This window comes from Meleagris gallopavo, chromosome 17, assembly GCF_000146605.3.
Source record: "Meleagris gallopavo isolate NT-WF06-2002-E0010 breed Aviagen turkey brand Nicholas breeding stock chromosome 17, Turkey_5.1, whole genome shotgun sequence".
Classification (NCBI taxonomy): Eukaryota; Metazoa; Chordata; class Aves; order Galliformes; family Phasianidae; genus Meleagris; species Meleagris gallopavo.
The window spans coordinates 5,435,252-5,452,117 of NC_015027.2; the positions used below are offsets into that span (position 1 = coordinate 5,435,252).

Consider the following 16,866-nt stretch of genomic DNA (forward strand, 5'->3'; position numbering starts at 1 on the left):
GTAATAGTATTTTCCAAGTAATACTTTCCTTAAACAGCCAATTTCTCACTACTGTTTTATTGGAGGAGTCCTGTTTTTGAAGTTCTGTCCTAAGCTCTGCACTGTCTTTACAATGCACTGCAGCTGAAGAAGTTCTCTCTGATTTTTGTTGACCTTCTTTTAGTTTCCAGGTGCCAATTATTGCTGGCTTCAATTTCCTGGAAACCTACATTCTCAGTGTATTCAGGGAGCCACCCCAGTATGTGCGGTGAGAGGGCAGGCTTAATCCATGCTTACTTACTATGTACTTTATCTCTGTCCAGTAGTCACCCTCAACTTAATTAGCTAATGTTGTGTTTGGCTATTCAATATTTTTGCATCGCTGAGACAATAACATTGCAACCCGCTCTATTTGTTGAATGCCTTTCATAAAAACCCTTTGTACCCATACGGATTGTTTCAAAGATAAACTGCATCAGCACTGTGTAATTTGCAGGTAAAGTTTGGCTCTGATGCAGCTGCTGTATCAAAGAAATATGCCCTTATTATTAAACTCCAGTATCCACACCTTTCCTTGGAGAATATAACGCTGCACTGAACCTGCTGTGAAGAGTTCATCTGATTCGAATGGAATTACACAGTAACAAGATGAATATCTAGTAGGTAAGGAGTACATTTCCATCAAAGCTATTTGGGTTGTTTCGTTTTGTTTGTTTGAAGCATTTTTTATCCAGAAAGTATAAGTTTTATTTGTGTTAACTTTGCTTTTAATTTTTTCTTTCGTGAAAACTATGATTTTTCAGATCTCTTCAAAAACAGTATGAGCATTTCTTTCGTGTTGTTGACACAACTGAATATTTTTCATGGGAAAAATATGTTTCTATTCCCCTGTAGTTTACACTTGTATCTACAAAAGTTCAATTTTTAAAGCCAAATTTATCAGAATAAGTAGGATCTATCACAATTGACTGGGTTATTCATTAACTGAGGTGACCCTGGATTTGATCTCACGTATAAAAGCAAAATTTAGTGCTTCAGTGCTAAATCCACTGCCTGTGTATTGAGAAGATTACTTCCACCTGGTTCCAGCACAGTGGCACACTGAGGAGTACCCCAAATGAGCAGGAGCAGCAGCTTTGACCACGGCTGGCCAGAGCAATGAACCAGGTGCCCGAACTCTTGTTCCTTGCCATGTTTTAAGCCAGACAGCTTTTCTCACATGCTTTCACAGTCACATCTCTTTACGTTTTTGATTACAACACTGAATATTAAAAATCTCTTAATTTCCTTCAGATGTTTAAGAAAAGTTTCCTGTTTTTTCTGCTCTAGTTGTATGATTAATGTTTCAGCTGCAGTATAAAGTAGAGACTTGTAAGAGGCTGAAAATGTTAACTGGACACACACAAATAAGTTGCCCTAAACTCATGTCTACTGTTTTATAATGAAGAGATGTAATCTTTGTTGTATGCACACACACCGTGTTTCTCTTTAGGACTGCTTCTCCTGATATTTCTCTCTGTGATTGTAAAAAGATCTCTGGGTAACAAAATATCTCATATGCAGTCTGACTGACTCCATAAGTACAGCAAAGTGAGGCGTGATACTTCTCATGTCTTCAAATTCCATGTTAAAATTTAATTAAAAACTCCTTCAGAAAAATGACTTCACATTTGTATCATATTTGTTTATCTGTGACTCTTCTGACCTTTCCTTTACACATTGCAAATATACTGATCTTTTACTTCTGAATTACTTTTTAGGGAGTGGCAGAGATCAGATGAGGATACCCAAAGCTGGGACACTGACTACTGTGCTGGTAAACATCAGGCCAGGATGAAGTTTGGGCTGTCTGAACAGCAATGGTCAGGGCAAAACTCAGGATCTCTCTCAGACAGTATCAGGTGGGGGACCCTGGGTGTACCCTTAGGCCAAAACCCAGGGATGACTCAACCATTCCATTTAATTCTGCACCATGCTTTGTTCATCTAGAAAGTAAAAATAATAGCAGCAACTTGTTTATCTGTCTGTGTGGTCAACACATTTTACTAAGGGTTATTTATAAATTATTTTGAGATTCTCATGAAAATTGCTGCACCAAATAGCTTATTTTAACTTGATTTGTGCATATGATATGCTAATATATACAGTCATACTCACATACATGCTGATTCCCAGGATCTATTCACAGTTGCTTCCCTTCAGCTGTCCGCAGCTACTGTACATGACAATGCCATAAAATCAGGAACTGCATATTCTAGATTTAACACTTGAGCCATCAGGCATACTGAGTGTAAAACACAACCAGAAGTATTGATTTTGGAGCACAATCAAACGTATTTAAACAATATACTCTTAAGCAGTATACTTACATCTGCATTTGCATATACCACTTATATCAAACAGACCACACTGGCATGTCTAGATTTAGTTTCTGTATCATCCTTTGCATTTGCCCATTAGATATCACAGGACAAAGAAAATAGACAGTAAACATTAAACAGTAAATATGACTATACAGGATAAATGACAAGAATACTGTACTCTGTCAATTCTGTTTCTATTCGCAGCAGTGAAAATACATTACAATCACAACAAACCATTTCATTTTGTTACAGACTGCAGTATGCCTGTGGCAGACAGTAGTACAAATAAACTAAAATATATTGATTATAAAGAAAATTAAATGCAAACTATTTAAAATGCAATTGATTAGATGTAATGAAACTTTGCAGAGCTGGCAAACCTAAATCCAAAGAAAACCATCCCCCCCTCTCTAGAAGTGCAGAGGACCTGGCTCCTAACCTTGGATTTAAACTTGAAGCTTGACAAACAATATTTCTCCTGCAATCCAGACAGGTGGCAGTCCCATCGCAGCGCATTCACCAGCATTACCACTCTCCTCATTTAGACTTTACATCAAGTCTGTGTGAGCCCTGGCTTGAAATCAGATTCTTGATGTCTATAAGCAAAGACAAAGGCTAAGCTTATTTATTAACACTCGTTGTAAAGAAAGAAAGGCATTACATAAAGGACCACTGTTCGTTTAGATTGCAGTGTTTTACAGGGACATGTGATACACTGGAGGACTATTTATATGTATGTTTGAACGTAACTGTGGATTACCTAAAACAGTTCTTATCCTCAACAGATTGACACTGCTAACAAGGTACAGAAAAACAGTTTTACAATAGCAGAAAGTAACAACACTGTTTTGTTTGTGGGTATACAAAAGGACAGAAGAGTATGATTTTACTCTCTTAGACCAAATGAAGTCCTAAATTGGAAAAGCAGCTCCATCCAAGGTCGTCTCTGTTGCTTCCAAAAATATCTTGAAACAAACGCAAGAGGGGCACTTTGTTGGGTGTTATCTTGACATATATAGTTTCAATCAAATTCTTCAAGAAGTGTCAGAATAAAAGTCGAACATTTGTTTGACGCTGCCGAGCCCCTGGGAAGTGAATCCCTTCAAAGGTTGGAAATAACTTTGATTACAGCATTAAGAATTATAGGCTGTTGGGGTTTTTTTTGTTTGTTTGTTTGTTACGCTTTAAAAAAAAAAGCCATGTATATTTAGGATGGAATTGTAAATACTTTTTAGATAGAAACTTCATAAAACGATTGTATAATTCTTTCCGCTGCACGAGGCAAAGTGTTACAAGGTTGTGTTAATGATCTCAGGAAAATATTTATAGTGCTTTTTCCAGCGTAAGAGTTCTCTCTTCCCCTCTCATTACATTTTATGATCAACCTTCATTTCACTCAATTACATCAACGAGCAGGAAAGAACCTTCAGTATCCGCAGATTTTAAAGTGATGCATTTCACATACAAATGTTTGAAGTACAGTGTGGTAAATGCAAAACACGAAGGAATAACGACCCATTGTGAAGTACAGCATGCTCCAGCTCTTTACCAAAAGAATTCAGATTGTGCTCTTGTTTTCAGCTGTAGAAGTAATTTTCCTTAAGGAGATTTGAGATGGTGATGTCAGTACCCAGGAAATAACAAATGCTCAATTTTTCTTACTAACCTCTGAACGTGAAGCACATCTCCCAGCGTTCCCTGACTCACTCCTGCAGATACCTGAGCGGTCTCATCAGCCTACATAGAATGAAAATGAAGCAGAGAACTCCTTCAGGACAAAAGATGCAGTGTAAATGTAAAGTATCAGTGAAACAGGTTGTCTGTGGGTGACTTTCAGTGTTCTAATACAGTTCTGTTTTCTTTAAAATATGCTTTAAAAACATGGCAAGCTTCAAAACATGGAATAAGGGAGGTGGGTACAACATTTTATAAATACTCTAAAAAAAATTCCAAGTTTCTGAATGTTGCAGTCCACAGGATGCTGCCTTGGAGAAACACATCATCGAGATGGTGGTTGAGACGCAAATGCAAAACATTTTCACATAATGCATAATTTTTAGATATTCAAATTTTAGGGTTCCAAATTAAAAAAATAACTTTGTGCTTTTGGTAATTTGTCATTAATGGCTCTGAGATTGATGTGCTGACTCCAGAGAAATGCCCAAGCTTTAGCTTATTTGCCAGAAGGTACCATAACAGTGTCAACCACATAAACTGTATCCTTCACGCTGTACAGACCTTAAAGTTGACTGGTATTTCAAAAAACAGTAATCCATTTAAAAATTGCATTCAAATTTTTAATTGCAGAAAACCTAAATCAAGATTTTTTTTCAGTATAAAACAGTTGTAAAATTTATCAAGAAGATATTATGAGATTAAGTCCTCTATTATTTCCCTCAAGTGGTTACTGTTTGTATAAGATGCATACCTGTATACTTTTCTTGTTGCTTCCTACGTTGCCAGGCACGTTTTCTATTCCATTCCAGGGGAAAGAAGCAGAATGAGGAAGAAGCAGGACAAATAATTTACTTTTGAAAAGGAGTCAGATCCCATTTTCCATGCTCCTACCAACTTCATTTTTTCTGGTATCAGCAAAATGTGCAGAATTTGGCTTTCTCCTGTTTCAAAAGTTGACCTAATTAAGCACTTACTGGAATAAAATTCAGAAGCTTAAAAATGAAATGTCATTCTGTAATGATAGAGAGGACTGAAGCAGAGCAATAGACGTTGGCTTTTTGTAGAACCACCTGCAGGAAAAGAACTCCAGCTCCTGGCATTTAGCAAATGCCGGTTGCATGTGTCCTGATTTGCAGAAACGTACTTGTCTCAAAATGATGAGGAATGGAGATACGATAAAAAGGTTAAAATGTGCTCCTTATCCTTATAACAAATGTAAATAATGTTGTTAAATACAAGGTAATGTGTGATGTGGTTTATTAAATGTTATAAATACTCCAACACGAGATTGAGCAAGACAGCCTCTCACAGACATCTCATAAAAATCAAAGTGTAGTGGATTTTGGTAGTGCTGAGAAGCACTCACACAAACACTTAATTCTTGTTGTAAATTAAATGCTTCTAATGGAACACTGATTTGCTTTGGGCAAAAGTTGTTAATTTTAAGATAATTATGGTTCTTCTTTTTCTCTCTGTCACACAAATCTGATCCTGGCCCTTTAATTTCCACTTGTTCCATCAGGAGGAAGAGCTAAATCCAGCAGACCTTATTTTGGCAAAACTCCCACTGAAGTCAGTGAGGGTTTTGTGAGAGTATGGACCACATGATTTGTCTCACAGTTCCTGCTGATTACTTGGAGTGTGATTGCTCCCCCCTCAAGTACCACAGCTCCTCACCGAGTCTGACATTCCCACAGCACATGGCTGACAGCACTTTCCCTCTGTAAATTGGGAGCATGAAAAGCAGTGTAATGCAATTGTGAAAAATACCCTGTTCACCCAGTGACCTTCAAAGAAATGGACTGCCTTGGGAGTTCTGAGACTGCCACTGCAGAATCAACAGTACAGAAGCACTTGAGAATTTAAAGAACCTATTTTAAATTCATGCTGAAAATTTAAAGAACTCTTTAAACAATCTGAAAATGGGTCAAATTATGACTGTTAGAAAACAACTCATCAATTGAGTGATGCCCATAAAGTTGATACCTTATGATAACGTTGTGATTCATGTAATGTTTCCTCACTGCAACACTGTTGTGTCCCTGCACATTTTAATTGTTTCCATTGCAGGTTACCATAGAGAAAGGCAGCCAAAGACTTAACAGCATCCCATCAGCAGAAACCAATTGCTACAAAAGACAACGTAGAGCAAATGTTGAGAGTGAGCTCTTTGTCTTTTTCACTTAAATCTGAGCAAATACAGCACCAATGAGAGAAAGCAGATCTGCATGCATCCATGTGGTCCTCATCCCTGAGCAAGATGACAGAGTAAGTTTCCCACACTGTGCTGTGTCAGTGTGTTATGACCTTTCTCCCAAGGTGACACCTTTTGGATAACAGCACTCAGTCTATGCTGTCTTCCCAGTCATGTTTGTCTGCCTTCTTGTGCAAGCTGACTCCAGCTTCACCAGATGCTGCCAGAGTGGTGATTTAGGAATTCAGAGTGCTCCTGCCAAATTGCTCTGCTTCCATCTCTTGCTGAGGACAGCGGCCAGGTAGCTAATGGTGAACTCTGAGTCACTGTTGATCTGGGCCAGACATGAAATAGTGATGTAAAGAGACAGAGCTCTCCGCTTCCAGTTCCTGCACCAGCAAGTCATTTTGGAGAACGGTTTTTGTGTTGCTTGTTGGCTACTTCATTCATTCTTATTGATCAGAAAATGCCCATCATAAGCAGGTTGTCTAAGCTCCGAACTGTTGTTAAACACTCTTGCTGTATTGTATTTTGTAACAGAGATCAATATCATACCTGTAAAAAAGCCTTATCAAGAAAGCTCTGGAAATCTGTATACTTAAACACAGTAAAATACAATAGCAGGACTTGTATGTTTATGGGCAACTATACTACAAAAGTAGTAATACCTGTGTGTAAATAAAGGTGTACAAGTAAATATTCCTAGGTCTGGATCACTTAAAGTATAGGAATACTTACTTTACTTTCTCTAGTTCATATGAAAGCTACATGGTAGTATAAATGAAATAATCTCATATTCAGATGATAAAATGGCTCTTTATGTAACACAGTAGACGTACTGTTCTCTCATGCTTATTTCTGATGTCTATAACTATTTCATCTCCTAGGCCCATGTGGAGCTTTCCTGTGGCTCTAGGGACAGTTGGTGTTAATATGAGTAAATAATGCAAAGCTGCACAATGCCACCTGGAAAACCTTCTCATCCAGTTCTGGACAAAGATGAGGAGAACCCTTTTGAAGCAAAGTAATCAGTCGCTTGTGAGCGACTGCTCCAATCAGCATTCTAATTGGAAGAAAGTTGGTAAGTGCAGAGACCCCACATTTAGCTATGCATATTTTTTTATTTATTTGGGCCTTTGCCAAGAGAAGGCAGCTATTTTTCCATATAGTACGTTTGATCTTATTAACTAGATTAAATTAATAAAGTTTTATATCTATGTATATATGTGTGTGTATATATATATATGTGTATATGTGTGTGTGTGTGTATATATATATATATATATATATATATATATTAAGAATAAGCTTTTCTTACAATTTAGAAAGTAAAACTGCAAAACTCAGTCGAAGATTTTTGAATGCTCCCTTCAACTCACAAGCCACATGGAAAAGCCAGTGAGCAGAAACCATTAAGGTGCATTTATTAAGTGTCCACTTAAAAGTTAAAAATAGCATTTGAGTTTTTCCAATTTTCTTTTCATAACAGTCATTATGATTTTCTGCTTCATCTCAGAAAGTAATTTTGCTGCTGCTGTAGTGTATAATCTCTGTGCCCTTTCTCGGTGCTGTACAAATGACAGAGAGCTAATCAGATCAGAGCAACAATCACGTCATCATTGAGTAACCAGCAATAAACTGTTTTTACAAGGAAGAAAGATGAACTATTTTTAGGGTAACTGAACAGAAAAATGGAAAATGATTATACTCAGTCTTACTCTACATCATTGCTATGAATTTCAAAAGCATTACTTTTTCCTGGGCAGCAGGCTAATCGCTGCAATAAATCTTTGAATAAATGGTCTAGTCAAATAGAGTTTTTAGGGATTTGTTTCGAAATTTTGAGGTATATAAGATACCCTTTCTCCCTGTCCTGTCCTTGTGCCTCTGAACCAGAGGCAGTCCTCCAGCTCTGATCACCAAGTAACCTAAATGCCCAGGGAAAAGGCTGCTGGTGGCAACGCAGCACCTTCTCCCCACTTAACAGACAGTTTCCTACACAACATCCTTCCCTCCGTGCTCACTGATAGTGTGCGTAGTGGAGAATGTGTTGCTTCTCCTTGTCCTGGGAAAGATCAATGTGCAGCTGTTGAGAAAAACTATCTTCAGCTATTCAGCAGTGTGGGAGGGCTTGCATGAGGATGTCCTGAGTATCTAATGGACATGTTCCTTAGGCGTACAGTGGAATTCAGAACCTTTTGGAGGCATCTGGAATAAATGTAATTAAATGACCCTGAGCTTTTCCAACCATCCTCCTGTGGCCCAGCCAGAAACTTGTCAGTAAGAATTTACTTTCTATTACTTCATAAACCTATGAAATATAGAAAATAACATTCAGTCAAAATGTAGTCATTGGATTTTATTCAAGCTCTGTTAGCAAATATACTTAATGTAAAGACAAACTAGGAATTGTACAGTTACCCAACCCTCCTTTGACAGAGAAAACAGCGGATGTCTTAATTAGGTGTCAGAGAAGACTAAATCATTTCTTGCATCCAAATTACATCTGAAAAAAAACTATTAGTGAAAAAATCCATTCTTGTTTAGGCAGAAAAAATAAAAAAATTCAATAAGCCAAGAGACTACAGAAGAAGAGCAGGAGCTCTCGTCACCCAGACTTATCTCTCTGCTTCTGGTCTTTTGATTGTGACTAAGAGGCGCTCATCAGAAATGATGAAGCGTGAAGGACAGTTTCAAGCCTCATCTGCATTCCTCTTACCCTGGGTTAGCTGTAGGTCTCATGATGCAATTTTTAGGGCCATGACAGTTGCCTGTGGCCCACAGGTCAAAGCCTGAATACAAGGGAGCCTTGCCTATCTGTTCTTCATACCCTACCTTATGCAGGAACCACTGTGCCATATTTACGCTCACCAATAGCCCTCCATCTCTGGTGCATCGCTCTTTAGCTAGCACAACCACTTTGGAACCATACTGCACAGGCAGAACAGCAATATATCTTCAGTAGAGAAAGGTTTTAGTGGACCAGTTAACACTTTCCCATGGACAGCTAAGAAAAAATAGAAAAAAAGTATATGTTTCTATATGCAAGAAATATAGAGTTGTTAAAACAACAAGAGATAATGGAACGATCTCAGAATCCAAGTAATTGTTCTCAGAACCCAGTCCTGACGCTAGTGCAATGAGCTGTCTCCTGGAAGCACAATCAGTTTAATTGAACCGTGCAATGAAAGTATGAGTAGGAGTGTGCAAGCAAGGTCTGTGCAGCTCAGAGTGAAAATGGCTCCATTCTTGCCAGTCACACTACATGAATAAAGACAATGGGGAAGGAGAGGGCCAAGCCAGGAGGTCCACAATTATACAATATCAAGTACCAGACCTTGCAAAAATATAACCATAGTGATACGGAATAAGGAGCAGAGCAATTACGTAAGTTTTCTGTGACCCTGGAAAAGGATTTGTTTTCCTTTGATCTCCCTGCAGATGCATGCCATTCCCAGCCTTCTAAAACAAAGATTTATGATGAGGTTCACCCTAGCACAGATCTCATAACAGATCTTCCCAACTATGTTTTGTTGTCACTTAAACAATGGACGAACAACTTCATAGTTTAGGTGCACTTTATCCACCAGAAACAGACAATGTACAACAAATTCATATAGAAATGATGAAAGCAACAAAGAGGTTACCTTTGAGAAGCCAACCCACAGTCTTCTTACTTGATGTTGGTATAAAGAAGGAAGAGTTCATAGTACAAGCCTATCTTTACCTGCTTCCTGGATGACTTGACCAATAGCTGTTTGATTTTGTTGTTTTAGAAAACATTCTCTCTTACATTCCATTAACTGCTCAAAATCCTGCCACATTTTAATTTGCTTCATATTAGGCCCGTGACTTTCCCGTACAACCTTCTGCTTCTCTCGTAATTTCTGTTAAAAAACAAAAAATATTCGATTGCTGAAAGTTTACGTCCAAAAATTGCTTACACAGGCAACGGAACGACAAAAGAATGATAAGGATTTTTACAAGCTACTGAAATATTATTATTACATTTTGTTCAAGTTAGTAACACTCCTTGCAAGTGATAAATGAATCAGCACTGGGGATTTAGGCATCTGCTTTGTATGGACAAACAATTGCTTCAAAGTTTTAAAACCGTCTCGTATACTTGAGAAGCTATGCTAAAATCTGAGTTTATTTCCATACTGAGCTCTTACAGTCTCAAGTAGCAGCCTGCAATGCGTTCATATGATCACCTTATAAACATGACATTCATGTTTTACAATGAAGCTCGCTATTGATCATAATAGCAACGGCCCAGACCTGTAAAAATCACTCACACTGACTCATAAAAAGGAAACCAATAAAAGAAAGATGTTTAGTGTGAATGGTACATCTAACCTCTTCTGTGCTGATCGGAGCTTTGTACAAGATTAAGAAGTGGACAACTGCTTTTGTTTAGCAGTGGTACAATGATGATCCCTTGGCCTTTAATAACAGCGATAAGGCTGACAGGCCCAAAATTTATTGTCATCAACAGGTTGCTTTATATACAACATCAAATTTGAGCTGGCACAGTTTGTCATGTCCATGTTTCAGTTTCTTATCCAAATGGTTTACTGGGAATGTGCTGTCATGTTAAGCTGTTTGACTATCTTTTACAAGCGGCTCATGCTATACTCTGCAGGAAATCAAGCCCTGAAGAGCTAGCATGATCTCTTCTCAGGGTATTAATTACCATTGCCAGCAGTGATGGAATTTTCTTTGTAGGCTGCAATATGCTTTTTATAAAGGACTGACCACAGCCTTTGATAGTAAGCTCCACAAAAATATGAATGCTACGATTTTCTTTTATTTTTTATTTTTTAAAAGGTAAAAACCTCATTCTTACCTTCCCAAGGTTTTCTTGTTCAAGGATCATTCGTGTATACTGTTCTCTAAAGGAAATATATAATAATTTTATTCTGAATTTTGTTGGTTTCTTTATAGTATGACAGAATAATGATTAAAGCACAAAAAATTCTGAACGTATCAGGAGGCTCATAAATGAGGTAAGTCAGAAGAGGAAACACAAAGAAACATTTCTGTTGTTAGACAACACATCCCACGACATCAGGGATCAGATCACTCTGATTCTCTCAGGCGTGCAGTTGGCAAAAGCAATACTGGATAAGATCTCTTACATTTTTGAAGCAGGCGTAATTATTGCTGCACCAAAGTTGAAGGCAACAACAAGAAGTTTTAGATGGTTGTATTCTGAACTTAGCCAGGAGCCTACTTTCTACAAGCATCAAAGTTTACAAATACACAGCTCTTAAATGCTGCAAATGTAGTGTTAGAATGAGTGGGAAAATACAGGAATGAGAAAGAATAGTATTTCAAATCCAGTCGCTGCAAAGGAACCGCCGTGCGTTCCTCACTTTCAGAAAACAGCCGTCACATTTGGGTGCCTAAATATAGGTTTAGGAGCGTTAACTGTTGACATTCATTATAAAAAATCTTGGCTGTACACCTTTGTCTGTAACAGTGGCCGGATCACTTTCTGACACAGGCAAACTCAATACTTGAAACCTGACAATATAATATTACAAATCATAACAGCACAGTTCAGACACAAAACTTATTTTTAAAATGGACAAAAGTCTCTTTCTTCACCGACTTACTTGAAAAAAATAAATGCTCATATTTTGACTGTAATGGTACAGTTAGAAGTTTAGAGTTTGCTTATGGATTATAAAATAAGAACATATCAAGAACTTTTCAAATCACTCAGAAGAGCTTTGCATAGAGAAATTTTAATTTCCAAAAAGAAATATCAGCCTTCCTAAAATCAGAGTGTGAAAGTTTGCTAGAGCATAGTGAGGGGCAGCACAGAACCAACGTTTCTTATATTCCTTCCATTTCCATGAGGTCCTCCACAATTTCGACCAGAGCACTTGGGCTCCAGGCCACCTGGTCCTGCCTGCCATGCTCCCCACAAAATGGATGTGCAAGGAATGCAGCTGGGTCATTTTATGATCTGTCACTCTTGGACAATTCCAGCCAGAACAAATCAGAGCAGTCTTGAGACTGCTCCAAGCGCTGTGCAGACACAGCTGATCCCTAGCAATCCTCAACAAACTGGAGAGACAGAACACTGACTCTTATTTCTACTGGCACACAGCATATGTTCACACACATTTGGCCTTAAAAATATTTTTTTGTATAATAGAATTTTCAAAGTAATAAAATTAGATGTCTTTTGTAGTAAGCTTTTCTTTACTATTTATAATGATGACTGGAAAGAATGCAACTTGATAACTTCATTTAAAAAAAAAATCTATTTTTAGAGAAGAAAATTAACTTTTCACATTCCTAAGAACTGACTCCACGGAACAGGGAGTTTATGTTCAAAAAAAGAGGGTTGGAATTAAGACATTTTTTGTTCAATACGTTGTTAGGAAAGTGCTGTTCTATTTATGGTTCATTTTCACTCCGTTTACATTCCAGTGCCTGCTGAAAAATACATTCATGTTCTAAAATGATGTCTAAAAACATGTTTGTTTTTTTTTTATTATTTTTTTATTTTATTTATTTTTTGGTGAAGATCCCTATATTGAGCTTTGTTGCAATTCATTTAAATGCAACTGGTCTGCAACCTCTCACACAAGGTCAGAAATGTGTATAGTCACTGTGAGAGGGAGAATTTCTCTAGTTTCTGTGCCCACCATTAGAAAGCAAAGCAGGGACAGCAGAGAGAGTGGTAATGCTCGCTCACATTCTCCTCACCATACCTGGAATTACATAGCTGGACTCACCCTAAATTCCAGCACTTGGATTCAGTGGCTTGTCTGTGTGAACATCGACAGCGTGGATGTTCTTGTCACAAGTGTTTGAGCTGGAGCGTTTTTTGCTTAACATTTGTGAATAAACTGAGATCCTCCCCTTCCCCGCAGAGCCATAAAAGGATAGTGCCTGCTGTTTGACCCCTGTTTCCTCTCAGCTGCTTGCCCCTGCTGCCTTTCATACTAATGAATATTCGCATCATCACTGAGCTTTTCCCTCACAACTACTTTTCTTTTGACACTTCTACTTCATTTTGTTGTTGTCCGCTTTTGTTAGAGAAATCTTTTTCAGTCCACTTGCCAATGAAGAAATTGCCTCAGGTGATGCTGGATGATATTTGCCTATTTGGATGGGGCTCTGGGCTGCCTGACCCTGTGGGAAGTGTCCCCAGTAAGAGGGTTGGAAGAAAATGATCTTTAAGGTCCTTACAACCCAAACAATCTTGTGATGCTATGTTGATTACCCACTTAGTACTGCTTCCCTAGTTGCCACCACTGCAACAGAACTGACCAGAAATTATTCTGAAAAGCAGAGGCCTAACAGGACAACTTGGGAAATCAACTTATTCTTCCATCTCCTTTGAGAAACGATAGAGAACTTTAGGTTTTCTTCTTGTGACATCTGCTTAAGGAATGGTCTGAAGCATTATAATGAAATGCAGCATGATTACCATCTAAGTTTTGTCTTTGCTGTGCTGCTAAGTCATGTTTTTGAACTGTTTTCTGAATGGAACAGTTTTGTGAGACATTTTGGCAAGTTGTACCAAAGACTATACACGAACCACAGTTCTAACATGACAGCTTATACAGATCTCTAGTAACAATCTGTCATGTCTCCAAAATACAAAGGCAGAAATCTAAGAAAAGGCCTCACAAAGATCGATACTGCTACGGATTTTGAAGTCCTTGCAATAAAGCCAACCGCAGGAATGCTCACTGATGCAGGTGGTGAAACAGAGAGGTACAGGGCGGAGCTGATTCCCCATCTGCACTGAACTAAAAATGGGATTCTCTAGAGACTCCTTCATACAGTAGTACCAGATAAAGGGTCTTGAAAAATCTCTTACTTTGATGTAACTGTCCTATCAATTAAATGGAGGGTAAAGATGAAAGTTACTGTTATGGCACAGAAACCACAAAAAGGAGCAAAACAAAACCAATTAGGGTGTGTATATTCAGTCCTCCATTTCTGGACTAGTGATGATAACAGCTACCACATCTGGAAGAACAGCAGATTGGCAAGGAGTTGCCAGAATCTGATGGCAGCGTATGGTTGCTCTCTTTGAGAGGTGGAATATCTTCTACAAGCTGGAGTCTCGGGGCAAACTTGGCAGAGGCATTATGGTAGAGCCATGCTTCCCGTGGGACCTAGCTGAGGCATGGCTTCTCTGACCTTGTGCCAACAGGGGCTGTGAGTTAAAGCCACTATCTGGGGCCTATAATCTCCAGCAGGAGGGGAAAATCTTCTGGTATGTCTGAGAGAACTCATAGGTTTACAGCAGCATATACTGGAATTCAAGATGCTTATTTTTAGATTATTATAGTGTTTCTAAATTTATCAGGTGAACTCCTCCAGTTCAAATGCCAGTGAGAAAATTCCTAACTTCAATCTCAGATTTTGAATATCCTTCAGCTTAACACAAAAGGAACACACTAATACGGTTACCGAATTGCCTTTCGTCTCTCCTGTGGATCTGGGGAGACATATATCTTCATTTCTTCTTTAACACGTTGCAGCTGTATTTCTAGATTCTATAACAAAAGATAACAATTGTTTTAAGAAATACATAATTCCTATTTCATTTCATAGAATGATTTAGTCCCTCCTGTGACCTTACTTTTCTCATGCAGTTCACATAGTGGTAGTTGCTTTCTTCCTGAGTGCACTCCTCGAGAAGTCCCTTCACTTCCTGTAGTACAAGAATCAGATTTCAGTGGATGTTCTCACTGATGAGAACACCATTCATGGTGCCATATAAACCATGAGAGTCAGTAACACAAAAAAGCATAACTCTGAATTGTTCATTGCTTATGTCTTTTTAGAATTTTGGCTATTGAAAAACAGTTCTTCTGGAAGGTCTACTTCAAATGGGTTTGTATGTGGAGTTCTTTATTTCACTTGGATTAAGCCATACAGAGGTACGTTCAGTACAGGGAAAGAGTACCTATACACCCACCTACACTTTGAATGTACACTGGTTTTAGTTTGAAATAAATTCCTTATGCTGGCAAGCCCTTGAAAAGCCAAATCCAGACAAAGTTCATAGAAGACAATCCACAGATTCATATAAATATATTTTATATGTATTAATGCCGTTCCCACATCAGAATATTGAACTGCTTTAAGTACCTCCCTTCCTAAAAGTGCTGCAGTTCAGGCAATATGTAAGCTACACACAGGCAAGCTCCTAGATACGTCTACATTGCTGTATTACTTTTTTTTAAAAAAAGGTTTTATTTTAGTCCATAATTTTCAGGAATGTATGCTGAAAAGTCCTTGCCATCAGTTTCAGTGCATTATGTAGCCATTGGATTGGTTTTGCTAGATTAAAGAGTATGCTAAACGCACGTGAAGATTTGTCTTGATAAATTAATCCTTAACATTGTGAAATTCTTTTCTAACAAATACTTAGGTCAGCAGGATTTCTGGCAGATGCCTCTTCTTTTACTCTTGCTAATCAGTGCTGGACTTCAGCGGATGGGCTGATGTAGCACTGAGTTCATTTGCTGCTGTTCAGAACGGGAAGCGCGTGGGACCGCAGCTAGTCCACAGTAGCTTCTGGCATGGTTTGCATAGTTGTGGATCACCATTGACTCACTGCCACCTGAAGTGAACCTAGAGCTTCCATATCCAGAGGGAAGGCAGGGAAAGTACTGAACCGTAATGAGCAACACATTGCACGGCATTTATTAACCTTGTGACCAAGCCACCATCTTACCTGTTCCAGTGTGGAGCGATTGCTCTCTAACCCTGCTGCACAACTGTCATACTGGATTTTTTTTTCATCACATTCTTGAGTTAATTCCTTATATGAAAAGGGCAGAAGGGTACATAAATGAAATCTTCAATTGACTGACATGTGACATTCAAGCAGGCTCTTGCTGGTCTCACGCATCAACCCCAGCTACTGGCACGCTCCCTGACACTTATGTAAACCCAGCAGGCACGTGGGTACTGTTACACACACACAGTAAGGCTGCATAGTGGTGAACAAGCTGTATACACCACAACATAGCATGCAGATTTCCTGTTTACAGCCACAGCTTTAACATGGTAGATCATTAGGGGAGCGCTTCCAAGAAAAATGAAAAATAATTACAAAAATGGAGATTAAGAAGGGATTAGTATGCTTGCTACCTATGAAAAAACTGCTTTGCTTTCTAGTTGTACGCAACAAATGGCTTAGCTGGGTTTCACTTGCTAACACTTTAAATAGAACCATCAAAAATAAGTTTTCTGGAAATTTAGTTGATAGATAAAGGGATAGCTCAATTTACTTCTGTGTCAATGAGCCAACTTACAGCAGCTGTGGACCTGAATGACTTCTTCAGCTGTCTGTAAAATTTTGAAAACAGATGGATAAATCTGTCATTCCAACAGACTAATATAGGACTTAGATCAATGTACACAGCCATTGAGATGAAATTTATTTCTGATCTATTTTAAAAAAGAGTTATTTGAGATCACTAGTGCTGAGAAGCACAAAAAGCTTTGAAACTAATTTGAAAGTTAACTTTGCTGTGATTTTGAACCATGATTTTTATTATTTATCATTATAGGTCTTCTTTGTTTTGATTTTTAATTACTATAAAGGACAAAATTCCAGTGTGATATAGCTTTTAGAAATTCCAGTCTTTTACTTGTTGCTTG

The 16,866-nt window shown here is 38.2% G+C and overlaps 1 protein-coding gene and 2 long non-coding RNA genes across 8 annotated transcripts in view; 1 reads left to right on the forward strand and 2 right to left on the reverse strand.

The window, feature by feature from the left end:
• The window catches only part of LOC104913535, a 13,759-nt gene extending 7,665 nt beyond the window's left edge, over positions 1–6,094 (reverse strand). For 2 of the 5 annotated variants that reach the window (XR_795456.3, XR_795453.3), the window contains exons 1-2: positions 2,782–3,288; positions 2,141–2,194 (exon numbers count right to left, since the gene is read on the reverse strand). This is a non-coding gene — a long non-coding RNA (uncharacterized LOC104913535). Of the gene's footprint in view, positions 1–2,136; positions 2,195–2,781 lie in introns of all 5 variants that reach the window. The other 3 variants (XR_004161586.1, XR_795454.3, XR_795455.3) reach the window with 3 other exon arrangements.
• LOC116217265 overlaps positions 3,375–16,866 on the forward strand; it is a 14,954-nt gene continuing 1,462 nt past the window's right edge. Inside the window, exons 1-3 of one of the 2 annotated variants that reach the window (XR_004161588.1) lie at positions 3,375–3,450; positions 6,090–6,287; positions 7,101–7,185. This is a non-coding gene — a long non-coding RNA (uncharacterized LOC116217265). Of the gene's footprint in view, positions 3,451–6,089; positions 6,288–7,100; positions 7,295–16,866 lie in introns of those variants that run through there. The other variant, XR_004161587.1, reaches the window with a different exon arrangement.
• Positions 8,558–16,866, reverse strand: part of IFT81 (intraflagellar transport 81) — a 38,202-nt gene continuing 29,893 nt past the window's right edge. The window contains exons 14-18 of the mRNA XM_010720109.3: positions 15,935–16,021; positions 14,834–14,905; positions 14,662–14,747; positions 11,063–11,108; positions 8,558–10,100 (exon numbers count right to left, since the gene is read on the reverse strand). Of these exons, the coding sequence (XP_010718411.1) occupies positions 9,918–10,100; positions 11,063–11,108; positions 14,662–14,747; positions 14,834–14,905; positions 15,935–16,021 (474 nt within the window). The 3' untranslated portion in view covers positions 8,558–9,917. The remainder of the gene's footprint in view (positions 10,101–11,062; positions 11,109–14,661; positions 14,748–14,833; positions 14,906–15,934; positions 16,022–16,866) is intronic.